Below are 14,458 nucleotides of genomic sequence, written 5' to 3' on the forward strand. Positions count from 1 at the left end.
TCACTGCTGCCTGCGCTCAGATTTGGTGGAAGGGTTAAAGGGTAATCTGTACAATCCGACGGCTCAATCAATCCAAGTGCCCTTCATCTTGCAGACTCAACTTCCTTCTTCTGTCTCATTTGTATTTGACAGCATGCTGGCATGCGTTCTAACTGGCTTCACTTGAAGCCGCATTATTTTCTCCTGTTGTTGTCTTGACTTCAATGTTGCAAAGTAAACAAAGTGCTGGAGGGATTATGGCAATTTTACTGGAGTCCGCTGCAGCGAACAGATGCTAGTTTGGGTTTAGTTACTACTCAACCACTTAATTGTGTTACCTCGAGTTGTGTACTAATGATTTACCTATATCTGAGATCGAGAGTCATTACTGACAATGTGAGTTTGACAAAAATTTGGAGGTAACTAAATGTTCACAGATTATTTAATTGTTTTTACCAGCAATTAAAAACTGAAACCAGCGGATTCCCGAGAAGTTTCTAAAAAGTGGTTCGGAAGATGGTCAGCATAAATTAAATGTATTTAAATGATTTGTAGTTAAGTGGCACAGTCATTTAAGCTCACTTATACATTCTTATACTTTTTTGTGAAAACATAGACCTGCCTTAATTTGACCATTGACCCTCTGTTGTTTTAATCCACAAACCTCAATGTTCATCTGCCAACGCACACCGACAAACTGCAGCATTTTCAACTGTTACCAAAGCATTATTTTCATCAAACCATCATGGCGCCTACATACTTCATTTGTTGGTGTTTTTTAATATGAAATATGCAAGTGTTTTTGGACTTTGTGTAATTTATGTTCATTTGTATTTAAAAAATAAATATGCTAATACGAACATCCTTAATACTCTCTTCCACACAGTGATAGTGACATGTTACTGTTGGCGACTTGGGGGCTGAACAAGGCGGCAACCTCCGGTTCTGCCGAGTGAAGCCGATGCGGAAGTGTTTTAAGCCTTGTGTTTTCTCTACTGGCCTTCAGTTGCAAAAAGAAGTCTGATTGTATGGAGGTCTATGAGTAAATGACGCCACTTCTCTCTTGATTTATTACCTCAGTCAACATAGACCATAACACAGAGTATGCTGTAGGGCGGGGCTTACTGTGATTGACAGGTCGCTGCAGCTACCAGAGCCGCATACGGCGTCTCTACATCACTCCTCCGCATTCCAAATACGGTAACCTCCATTCATTGGTTGCAAAAAAGATAAAATGGCGACGGCCGTAATTCAAGATACCAACGGTGAAATCACCGAACTCGAGGCTTCAAAGCGGCGGTCCACAAACCAATGGGTGACGTCACGGTGACTACTATCTGCTCACCGATGCCTCCATCAAAAGAGAAAATCCACCTTCCCAACAACTCCAAATCTGTCTGTTGTTTCTTGGTGCAGAAATATTAATGTTAAAGGAGTCATTGTGTTTATCAGCGGTTTGTGTTGGCGCTCCAGCCCTAAACACATTATGGGATTGCTAATTTTGAGTTCTGGCAAAGCTCTACTCAACTAAACCTCAATAATTAAACTAAATCTTGTTTTTTTAATATAGGCCTTCAGAGAGAAACTCGCTATAAAAACACGATATGGAGACTAAGCCTCAGTTAAGATTAATAATTTGAATGTCAACCAAATAGTTAGTTGAACTATTTGGTAGGCTGCACCCTGTTCAATTTAGCTGTAATATGTAATGTCCTGTTGAAGGAGGAGGCCTAATGCTTTGGGCTATATTTGTGGAGTTAGTTGTTGGTTGTTGTTTTTTATTCACTGTGTAAATGGTCCTTGGTCTGAAACGTTTTAAGAAACTGCCTTATTTATTAAATTGTTGTCCTAATAGCGGAGGTTGTAAAATTCACTAATGGCTGAATCCAGGATACGCGCCGTTGCGCTTGGGCTCATGGGTGTCTGTGTAATTTTGTACAAAGGAAATTGAACATTTTTGGCTTCATGCGCCAATCAGCCACTCTCATAGCCCGCCTCCAATGCTGTATCCAGGTCTCTTTTATACATCCATGCTTGCAACACTAAAGCCTCTTTGTAGCTCATTGACTTGATGTGCTGGAACTCTGACTGCTCATTTCTTGACCCAACAGTTTCATCGTGTTCCCAGACTTTAGTAGTTAACTTAGGTAGAGCAATGTTCTCATTGCTCATGGAAATAAGCAACAAAAATAAATTGTACTACACCAGAATGTCCTTTAATCTATCCCACATTGAGCACAAATACCTCATTATAAAAGTGCAGAGGGGACACATGGCCGCACAAAGGGACATCCTCCCTACACTGCTGCTCTGCCGTTGCTAATTATAACGCACTCGCAGAGCGCTGTAATCCAATAAAGCGAGCGTGAGGGCGCACGGGACCGAATCCCCACGACGTCACGCAGCCACAGGTGTTTCGGCGGCTAATCCTTCACCACAGATTAAAGTCACAATGAAGACGCAACCAGTGAGGGAGTAACGAGGATTAATCGGGTTTGCTGAGGGGTCCCTTGGCTTTGCACGCTGGGAGTTTCTCTCCTCAAGGACGTTTACGGAAAGCTTGTGTCACTTTGTTTTAACTTTAAAATAAGTTGAAATTCTCTAGTTAAGCATTAATGAGATAAAAGAGGCGGTTCCTTGTTGCAGCTTGTAAGTCAGGAACTTTAAACTCAACATTGTAACATGGGGCCAGACCATGAAGTGCTTTAAGTGGACTTAAAGCAAAGCTGCAACGTTGCATGTAGAATCGGTATCCATGAGGCCTTATTGTGGGGTGTAATTAATATTGCAGCCTGAGCCTCTCGGAGTCACCAGCAGAACATTAGACTGATGGACAAACGAAGCAAGGCAGAGTCACTGCAGGTTCAAAATGGAAATAAAATTTTGTACAGGATTTTATTCATTTTAATTCTGGTGACAGTTTTGATGGTTTCTTGGATGGATTCCTTTACGTTAATGAATGACTAAACTAAGTTTGGTATACTGGTCATTAGGAGGAATACTACACAACCTTAAAACTGACATGACAATGAATCCATCAACAAATAATACTGATAGTCAAGTCATTGAAATCTAAAAAGGAATAGAAATCTTTTATGTTCTTCCAATCAGTTGGTTTGGCAGTTATTTTCCTCATTAACAACAATCACTTGTTAATATATAAATAAGTTAATTTTAACTTTGCAATTTATTCATTCATTTCCAATTTTCCCTTAAGGCCTTAACACACCAGAAATGTGAAATACTTGCCTGAGAATATTTTGCATTAAAACTATTCGTACCGGCAGACATGCAACTTTGCAAAAAAATCACGTCACTTTTTTGCCGCATCGCATTCATGTTCTGTTTGAAAGTACTTCTGACAAAAACAACAGTTCCAAAAAAAATACTGACGTGCAAATTGATGGCACAAAAAAACGCCTTGTATTTACGTATTTAGGTACTTCAGTTTAAAGCGTACGTTTGATGTTTTGGATAATACACTCGTACTCTGACTTGACGCGAGTTAAATAAGAACATTGATAACACACTCCTATGTCCGTCGAATATAGCTTAGCTTAGCATAACAACTGGAAACGGGGACTCTTTCCAGCAGTAACCAAATCGACCAATCAGCACCTCTACGCTCCACAACATTTTACGGGGGGTTATATGGTTATATATATATGAAAGTTACTGGTCAGGGCCACAAGATAAAGCAGCGCATAACCCTCTGTAAAACGGTTTATATGAACAAAGTTAGACCTTTAAGTTGTCTCTTAAGTCTGCCAGCTTTATGGAAGTGCTACTTTAATAAACAAGAATACTCCTTCAATCCAAACTCTTTTATTTTACTAAAGACTTACATTGCAGCATACACAGAAAACCACAATTTACATAACATAAGAAGGTCGGGATTGGGTAAATATTCGTAGGTATAGCTACGAACCAGCCTGAAACGCAACAAATGTTCTTCAATTTTAATTAATCTACAAGTAACAGCCTTTTATAATACAAAAATATATCTTTTCACATAATGTTGATGACAAAAAATAAGAAATATGATGTAAAGACTGTTTTACATGAGGTAGTAGTTCAACCGCCAACACCTCTGGGTCTTGCGGAGGCGTCGTGGTGCAAGAGGTTGAACCTGTTCACCCTGCTAATACATCAAACTATAAATTCACAGTGAACAGAGCATATCTTGCTCCATTTGATCAACAGTCAGCTGTTTTTATTTGATATCTGACCCAGAATGAACGCAAGTCCCTTATTAGAGAAATCTGTCGGACATTATTCGTCTCCAGGATCACAGTCATCGAAGTCTGTAAAAGCAGGAAACCAGTAGCTGTCCTGTCTTTCCGACCGGCTTCTGGGTGCATTTGCGTTCTTAAGCTGCTGGACTTTCTTTATCCTGGAGATTTGAGCTGCAGCCAAGCAGATCGCGCAGACCTGCCAGAGGAAACACAAACGGATTAGAAACTGATCACGGCTGCTTCTGTCCCGACTTCGGTCTGGTTTTCTGTCATTAACCCTACGTTTCACTGAAGCTCATGACAGCCGGAGCCTGTTTACAGTACAACAAAAATGTTGTTAAGCAAGACAATTTTTACATTTTGTAACTTTCAGAACCAGACTGATGGGACTTTTGGACTAACATCTTCAGCAGATTGCATTACATAATTTTCTGAATTTCACAGTTCAACAGTAATGCATATCATATAGAATAAGTATCCCTGTTCGGGAAAAGCCTAGGGAGACAGCTGTGCACTGCACTTTAACAGAACTGGGGCAGTTAATCAGATATATATTAGCGAAAAAATACACTTTGAAAACACTTCTTGTGTCACTTGTCAAAGTTTGTAGAGTGTGGAATGCGCTCATTGCTGCCCTTTGTGGCCAATAGGAAGAAAAAACACAGCCACTCCGACTGCAGTGTTTACCTCGAGCAGCAGCAGGCCGGCGGTCAGACCGGCCACCAGCAGCAGGTTGTTTTTGGCCCACCAGACGACCTTCTCCAGGCAGCCGATGGTGAAGACGTTCAGACCGGCCGTACGCTCCTCCAGCTGCTGCATCCCATAACCACACATGGTGTTCAGCACCGTCTGCAGAGGGAAAATAATGCACACCTTGGATGTGAGAGGTAAAACATCAAGCAAAATGACGTTTCTTTAAGTTAAGTTTTTTATAAGACCCTCTACAGTACAAACATGTGAATATCAACAACTACAGGAAAGGTTTTTTATTTTATGATGATTCTTTGGTTTCAGGAACTACCAGAGATGGAAGTGACCCAAACTCCGGGCGTGCAAACATCCCTTTTATAGTCCCCAAGGTTCAATACTGGGGCCTCTTCTGTTCAACATCTACATGCTTCCACTAGCTCAGATTATGGAAAGCAACAAAGTGTGTTATCATAATTATGCAGACGACACACAAATCTACATAACTATGTCACCAGGGGACTATAATCCCATACAAGGGCTGGGTAACTGCATTGAACAAATCAACATCTGGATGTGCCAGAATTTTCTTCAATTAAACAAAGATAAAACAGAAGTAATTGTTTTTGGTACCAAGGATGAACAATTGAAAATCACCGCTCAGCTTCAGTCACTGATGTTAAAACCCACAAACCAAGCCAGAAATCTAGGTGTAGTTATGGATTCAGACCTCAACCTGAACAGCCATATCAAGACAATTACAAAATCAGCCTACTATCACCTGAAGAATATATCAAGGATTAGAGGACTTATGTCTCAACAGGATTTGGAAAAACTTGTCCACGCATTTATCTTCAGCAGACTGGACTACTGTAATGGTGTGTTTACAGGTCTCTGTAAAAAGTCCGTCAGAAAGCTGCAGCTGATTCAGAACGCTGCAGCTCGAGTCCTCACTAAGACCAGGAGGGTGGATCATATCACCCCAGTTCTGATGTCTTTGCACTGGCTTCCTGTCCAACAAAGAATTGACTTTAAAATCCTACTGTTGGTTTACAAAGCACTGAATGGTTTAGGGCCAAAATACATCTCTGATCTGCTGCTACCTTACGAACCATCCCGACCCCTCAGGTCGTCTGGGACCGGTCTACTATCTGTTCCCAGAGTCAGAACTAAACATGGAGAAGCAGCGTTCAGTTTTTCTGCTCCACATATCTGGAACAAAGTCCCAGAAAGCTGCAGGTCTGCTGAGACCCTCAGCTCATTTAAATCAAGATTGAAGACTTTTCTGTTTGCTGCTGCCTTTAATTGAACCACATTCAATTAATATATTAATCAATTTCATGCATTTCTGCATTTTACTACTGCATTTTATTTCTTACACTGTTCTTAATTGCTGTTAAATCTCCTTTTCTTTTGCCTTATGTTTTGATGCTTTTAATGGTTTTAAAAGGACTGCACAATATATCGCCATTTCCTCCGGGACCGAGTTCGTGCAAGGCGTACACTATAAAACGCAGATCGGCAGAGATCTTTTCCAGACGTGGTTTGTGTGCGAGTAATTGCAGAATTGCGGCAGTGTATGGTTGATTGCGTGCAGCGCAATGTCTCAGGGAGACATCGATTCAAATTTAGAAAGTGTACAATATGTCGCCATTTCCTCCGGGACCGATTTCGTGCAAGCCGTACACTATAAAACGCAGATCGGCAGAGATCTTTTCCAGACGTGGTTTGTGTGCGAGTAATTGCAGAATTGCGGCAGTGTATGGTTGATTGCGTGCAGCGTAATGTCTCAGGGAGACATCAATTATTGTTTCAATGTATGTTTTAAATCTCCTTTACTTTTTACGACTGAATTTTATTTCTTACACTGTTTCTTTAATTGTTTTTAAATCTCCTTTTCTTTTGCCTTATGTTTTGATGCTTTTAATGGTTTTATGTGAAGCACTTTGAATTACCTTGTTGTTGAAATGTGCTATACAAATAAACTTGCCTTGCCTTGCCTTGCCTTGCCTTACCTTATAAACCTGTTGGCAACCATGCACACAAACCGGCTGACCTGGTTCTGTAGGCGAATGCAGCAGGAGAAGGGAACTCCACAGGCCTCCAGACTGGGGTTTGTGTCCAAACACCCAAAGTAGACGTTGTTGGACCAGTCCTTATAGCGCTCAACTCCGCAGCACTGAAACTGCAAACACGACAAACTCTCACTGCCAGCAAAGTGGACTATGAAAGGCCGGACATTGCCTCTTGAACCATTAAGGACACAAATCATTCTTCACCTTCTTCTGGATGAAGTCAATGGCGTTCTCCAGGTCCTGATCCTCCCTGTAGCGGACGATGGCCTTCATCATCAGACTCTCCGTCCTCTCCATCACCTGAAGAACAACATTAAGTTTGTCACGAGCCGACGCAGCAACGCTGATAGTGCTTTCACCTTGTGAGTTTTTATGTGTCAGAGTCATCATGGCAAATGTGGCCCTGGAGACACCTACTGACTTCAGCAGGAACCACCACAGAGGTGGTTTTTGAGTACTTTGCAAGGTGTTTATATGTCTGTGGTACGAGCAAGGGTGCAGGGTAGGCGGAAGTAGGCGGGTAGAAAGTGGGGAAGGGGCCATTGCCACTACCTCCCCATTTCAAAAACCCAGCCCAGTGTTGCTAACTTTTTTCCCCCAATGAAAGTAGCTAGCAGCGCTAGCTCCAAAAGTTGCTAAATCTAGCAGGTTGGTCGCCAAGTCGGCAACACTGACAGCCTTCAGGCCTCCCTCCAAAGCCACCTCCCCAAAATTATAATTATGAATGTAAACAACCAACATCGCTATTGTTTGTGCTCATAGCTGTCAAGCTAGCAGCTTACGGAAGACTCCATTGCTGAGCAATGAATACAAGCATGGCTAGTGTTGGGGTCTGGCGCCACCTCCTGGCTGGCTGAGTCCCTCACATGCGTTGTCAAACACAAGAGCAGCCATGTTTTCCCTTCCTCTCATAAGCTGACCTGGGATCAGAGCGAAACTCCACCCAAGATGACCACACCCCGAGCTCCGGCCAAAACCTGATGCTGACCCTTCATTGGCCAAGAAAGTGCCCCCCGCTGTTTGTGAGACCTGGTTTATAAGCGCGAACACAGCTAGATTCTGCCTCTTCGCGCCGGACTCGTCCTGGCTACAAGGAGACACATAGCCTCTCCCTCCAGCATCACGCTGGCGACAGAAGGCTCACGAGGAGCCACGGCCTCATCAAATCCTGTCAGGTCACATGTTACATTCGCTGGTCGAAAACAGACTGTGTTTTATTTTGAGTTCTGGATCAGAGTGCGAGAACGGATAGCTCCTATCGCGTATCTCCACCCTTTTTGTGCACACAGCCGGCAGAAAGATGACTAATCCTCTTTCCTCACCGATGATTACCGGGAGGTACGAACCGACAACGTGCCTCAGCCGAAGTTGAAACACAGGTCCCTCTCTGCAGCGAGGCGACCGAGTCCGCGCCAGCTCCGAAGCCGCGCCGACACCAGCCCTCAACACTCGAGGACTGACCGATTCCCATCACGGAAAACGGACCCCTTTTACGAAGCTTCTCAAAGTAAGATTCATGGTATCTGGGCATAGCTTAGCTTAGCATTAGCGTAATATAGCCTATTCGTTGATGTGTTGTTATTCCCGTATCTTGTTGTGTTAAGTCACTGTCGTGTTACACCGTGCGATTGCGCAACCACCGCGGACCATGGAGCCCCGTTATATTGTGTATTTCCTGCTGTAACTGTTTGCATTAGATCCGTCGCTGCTAGTGAATGTAGAGTGTGTGTACTATCACTTTAAAGACTGAAACTACGGTGGCTGGACCCTCGTCTCGCCGACCGAGTTTCGAGGTGATAAGGAAGCAATACGCTCATCTCACCGCAGTGATAAAGGTCTGTTTTGTTTGGGGATTTATTTTATTTCGTTTGGTATTCTCTCTTCATTAAACCGACTCTGTGAGTGAGGTGAGAATCGTGGCTATCGTGCATAAGCGCCGTCAGTTCAAAACGACAACGGCAGACTTGTGCAGGATAAGACCAGCTGTTTCTCACACTCATTACGACATCGCAGCAGAGTTGATTACTCTCTCTCTCCCTTTTTCTCCCTCTCTCCCTTAACCTACACACACATAGAGCCTCTGAGCCTGGGGAAACCCCTCGCAATCGATTGCCTCTCACACGTGCTGCATCGTCACACGTGGTCACACGCAGCAGCCCCCTCGCAGCCATTTTGCCATCTTGGTTTGTAGTTCTGGGCTGTAGTTCTAAATTGTCCCCTCCTCTTTTCATCACTGATGGAATAGGTTACACCCCATCGTTTCACCCACATATATTCTCTCACACACACACGCGCACACACACACACACACACACACACACACATACATCCACACCTATATACATTACCCCATTTTATTCATTTGACTTTAGGTATTAGACACATAAAAGTGTATGATGGTGTTTGTTGGTTGCAATATTACTTGATTTGATCATTTATTATTTTGATTTAATAAACTCTGTTATCCTTTAAAGAGCAGTCGTCTGTGATTACTGGTGCATATGTGTGTAATAAAGCTGGATGTAGTAGCCTGTGCTCCAACTTAAACCTTCACTGTCACTGAATGTGTAGTCATACTCAGACTATTGACATTATGAGTGACTACTAATTATGAGACTTAGTTTTATCGTTTGGTTATTGGTCCCTGTTCGCAGGGTGGTGCCCCGTTGTTATTAATAATCATTAGTAATTGTTACTTACATTAATAATTCTATTGATGTCAAGAATTCAGTTTCTTAGATGCTGATAACCCAAACACACTCCTCTACGTTCCCAACACTAGGGAAGAAACCATTCAATCATTACATTTGGGCCGAATGAAACGATTGGACAGACTTATTACAGTCCTGCAACAGCCACCGATAGATTAAATTTTTGTCAGATTATTTGATTCATTGATCACCAACCCTACCTTTTCAACTGCGATACATATCGTATCAATTATGTTCAGGACTGTTTCTCATGCAGTGGATTAGAGGTCTCACTGTGCACTGTACTTGAAGGGAGATGGGGCGGTTGAACAGAGTGCATTTGCAAAACAAACCAGTCAGACCTCATCCTTATGCTGCGTTCACACCAAACGCGTAGATTTTTTGACGTGCTGCAAAATCGCGTCCAACGCGCCGCCGGTCGTGTTCACACCAAACGCCGCAAAATCGCCGGAGAGGGGGCGTGGTTTATAGACCTGGATCCGTTCAACTCTCCGCCATTAACCATGGAAAAAATAACCTATATTTCTACGTGTTGTGGAAGTCACAGATATCCCGGGAAACTAAACGCCGTCATGTCTGGTTCATAATATTGTTCAGAGGAGCTCCGTGGATTTTATTGAGCTGTATTCACTGTGTCTAGCAAGCCACAGGTCGTTGTTTACTACAGCTGTAGGAACACGAAATAAACTGATTTGGCTGTGATTCAACGGCAATAAACCGACAAAAAGGGACTCCGAAATAACTAATGATCCCGATTTGTAGGCTACTTGTCGTTTCAATGGAGCTCTGATGGATCGGTGCTAGGCTATGCTAACAACGTAGCAGCTCCACCAGCACTCAATAACGTCACGCAGACGTAAATACGGCAGCGTATATTCATTGTTTGTACCGTATGGTTTACACACACACATTTGGTCCGGTCTCTATTGATATGAGGTATCGTAGAGCTCTGGGTGAACACAGACGGCTACAGTATTTATTTCCTGATTCAACAACAGCAGGAAGCCAGTGATGACAGGGGGAGCAACTCAACGCTGATAGGCTATCGCGCCACAGCGTCACGCGATTATTTCGCAGAAGTTGAAAAATTTCAACTCGCGCGTTGGCGATTTTGCGGCATCCAACGCAAAAAATGTGTCCAACGCGCCACGCCATCGCAAAATCGCGGCGGGCCAGTCTCATCGCGTCTGTGCATAGTGTGAACGCACCTTTAGAGTCTTTTTGTTTGTAAAACAAGAATTACCGCCTTGCGGTTGTATGCCTCCACCAACCAGTCATGCTGCAGTTTACTCATTGTTGCCCCTTGTGGCTGTTGATGGGAAAAACACTTACTCGGACAAGCGACGAAACGGTGAGATTATTGGTTTATTGGAAGTGTTTTCAAACAGTATTTTTAGATTTTTGCAAGAGATAATAGTGACGTCTTTGTGTTTTCTTTGAGAGCAGACGTTACCATGTCAGTGAAGAGGTATCCCACCACCCCAGCAGCGATCTGCAGGAAGAGGACGCCCGTCAGGATCCCCAAAAACTGCAGGAGCAAACAACAGTTGCCCGGAACAGTAAGAACTCAGCATCGCCAACACGCAAAACAAACATCACACCAATCAAACTGCGACGTGATCAGTGACCGGTCGTACCGTCTTCAGCAGGCAGGTGGCGTTACGCAGCGCCCCGAAACATCCGAGGAACGTGATGAGAAACATCGCAGCGCCAACGACAATCAGGAGCAGAGCTGGATCCAACATCAGGGTGTCAACCACATCTACGCGCGCACACACACACACACACACACACACACACACACACACACACACACACACACACACACACACACACACACACTGTTGAATTGCAACCATCATACTTAACAGCAAGTAAAAGTTGAAACATGTCTGAATCACTTTTTCCGATTCATCCTCTGGAATGTTATCAGCAGCATTGTTTTTATAACCCGATACACACACACACACACACACACACACACACACACACACACACACACCAACCACTATAGCCCTATTGCTATGTGATGTAGTTAGATTCCTTTGTTTTCCTTTTTTTTTGATTTCCTCTGCAGGACTGAAACTTTGGAGTTTATCAGATTTTTTAGTTCAAGTCGTTGTGCAAGCTAGGAACTGTTTTAAGAGTAAACCTGAAAGAAAATGAATCACATCAGCTCCACTTCTTCCATCTTGCTCATATCGACACATTACACAAATCAAAACAGGCACCATACTTGCAACTCCTGCATGTTCATGTGAGAGCCCGGTAGGACTCAAAACTGTATCAGCAATTTGCCAGCGACAATCATCCGTCACATGCGATGCCGCCACCATTTGTAAAATACAGTGAAAAGGTACAGAACACTAAAGGGCAGCTACACATCGTGAATTCTGCCTTTTTTTATGACCAACCTTTCTCCTTTGCAATCTTAGCGTAGATCCCGACCGCTACGAGGACTGCGCTCGCAACCTGCAGAGTCACAGAGAAACTGATTCTTTTATCAGAACCTGACCACATGAAGCACAGATTTTAGTTTTTTAAATCAGTGACCCATAAAAAAACATCAAAGCACAATAACCCATTAATACGCCTTAATACATTACAGACCATTCCGGGTTTGAATTCTGTCTGGACTCCACTGTCAACTAAATCCAGCTTACTACAGGATAGACTGCGAACTAGCATGTTAGCTAATAACATACAACATATTTGCACAAACACTGCTTCCAGTGTTTGTGCTAAGCTAGGCTAAACACATCTTGAAGCTATTTATCCTGCTGACACAGAGATAGACGACAGACGATAACTGTGTTCAACAAACCAGAACTACAGGTATCTGCGTTGGTGTAGACGTGTTTCTGCAAGTGGGGAGATGACATTTGGAGTCTGACAGTTTCTTGGAAACAGCAGTTTGACAAAACAATCAATAACAGAGTCCTATCCAAGTAAAAGTTATACGAATGATGAGTCATATGAGATCTTCTTTCTCGGAAATAAAAACAGAAGAGGGTCTCCCCCTAACTGTTGCCTCACAGTTGGAAGAACAGAATTGTGTAAAATATATGGAAGCCCATTTCTGCAAGGAAAAAAACAAAGAACAGCAAAAGTTAAGCTCCTCATGGTAAGTCAAAATTACAGTAGTAAGTAATAGTAAGTCCAAAGTCATTATTTTGCCATACTACCTCATAAATAGGTTTCCATCAAACTGATTTTATGAGAATTTTCAATTTACACATAAAAAAACCCTGAAAATACAGCTAAAATAAACGTAATGCTTCCCTGAAGTGGAAAAGTTGGTGTATAAATAAAAATAAAACGTGTCGACGTTGAATGGAGACTGAGTGAATAAATGATGAAACATGTGACTTAAATATCAAATAGCCTCTGACCTTTTTTAAGTCCACTTTCCAGTGTGGATGTTCTGAACCGATATAAACACTTTTGCTTTCCAACGTGGTCGAACAACACCTTGTTTATTTTTGTACCAAAATTCCCAGACCCTTAACTCCACCAAGCAATGTTTCCAACTCGCTCGTATAACATTTGCTTGAAAACAAAACCATTAAATTGCATTTCCTTTTACAATTTTCAATACATTTGGTTCAAAGTTGTGCAACATTTGGATGGAAACTTGACTTTGTATCTGATAGTTTTGATTTGGCAACTTGTAATCTTTGCCTTGTAAAAAAGTGGTCTTGCATAAAAATATCACTGTATGCTGAAGTATTAAGACTTTACTCCAAGAGAACACACCCAGGCCAAAAGTACAGTGTCCACATACTTTTGGCTCTACAGTGCACAGCTAATTATATTTCTGTCTTTAAATCAAGCATGCTAAATGTTTGTATACATTTTTGAAAACAAAAAACTTAGTTTTGTTGAGAGTTCATCAAGAGCTTATTTTCAAACTCAGTGGAAAACCGTCCATTCCTTATGGTCTAACTGTGGTGTTGAAATCACTTGCTGTAAAACCATATAGTGCAACACGTTCATAAGAATGCGATCACAATAATGAATCTGTAAAGTGTTTGATCCTCAGACTGCTCCAAACAGAGAGACTCACCCAGAAGACGTAGCAGCAGATGAATAAAATGTACTTGATGGCTCGGTATCCTCTCATCTCCTCTCTGCAGATCTCTGTTAGACTGCAGTGAAAGTCTGTTGGAGGTTTTGTTTTCTGCCGGCTGTAGACGTGTGTTGGCCTGCAGGACGCATTCCTGCTGTCAGGCTCATTGCTGCTGCTGCTGCTGCTGCTGCTGCTGCTGGATGTCGTCCTGTCATCCCACTGAGGGTGGAGGAGGTGTCAGGGTGGAGGAGGTGTCAGGGTGGAGGAGGTGGAGTGAGCCTGTCGCTGTCGAATCGCATCACACCTGCTGCTTCATCAACAAAACTTCACTCATAGTCCAGATTAGCAGTCTTCACTCCTGATAGCGTCCCCTAGAGACTGCACAGTGTCCTCTGCATGTGTATCAATATTAAAGAGTAACTGCACACTTAGGTATGTTTTTTTCAAGTTTTTAACGAAATAATATGAATTTAAATACGAATTTGAGAATGAAAATGCTGGTGTTAATATTGGCATTTCTTACCAAATTTATTAGCATTTTATGGTTGAAAAATGTCTCCAAACGCCATCTACGGTTTAAAATCAGGCCTAAAAATACATAAAAGAATGTTTACGCCCTCTTATCAGACACGCCTCCTCGCCTCTCACCACATCCCCTATTGCTTTTCACTTTATCCGTAACCACAGTATGACATGACAAAT

At 42.6% G+C, this 14,458-nt stretch overlaps 1 protein-coding gene across 1 annotated transcript; it reads right to left on the reverse strand.

Moving 5' to 3' along the window:
* Window positions 1-3,788: 3,788 nt before the first annotated feature.
* On the reverse strand, window positions 3,789-13,924 carry LOC306776267 (tetraspanin-33). The gene is made up of 8 exons (XM_079266903.1): window positions 13,754-13,924; window positions 12,102-12,159; window positions 11,325-11,449; window positions 11,141-11,215; window positions 7,181-7,276; window positions 6,958-7,086; window positions 4,902-5,063; window positions 3,789-4,410 (listed from the first exon to the last, which is right to left on the reverse strand). Exons 1-8 carry the CDS (start codon window positions 13,808-13,810, stop codon window positions 4,252-4,254), a joined length of 861 nt encoding a protein of 286 aa, XP_079123029.1. The 5' UTR covers window positions 13,811-13,924; the 3' UTR covers window positions 3,789-4,251.
* Between the last annotated feature and the right edge of the window lie 534 nt (window positions 13,925-14,458).

The sequence above is a fragment of the Melanostigma gelatinosum genome, assembly GCF_949748355.1.
Source record: "Melanostigma gelatinosum genome assembly, chromosome: 4".
NCBI lineage: Eukaryota > Metazoa > Chordata > Actinopteri > Perciformes > Zoarcidae > Melanostigma > Melanostigma gelatinosum.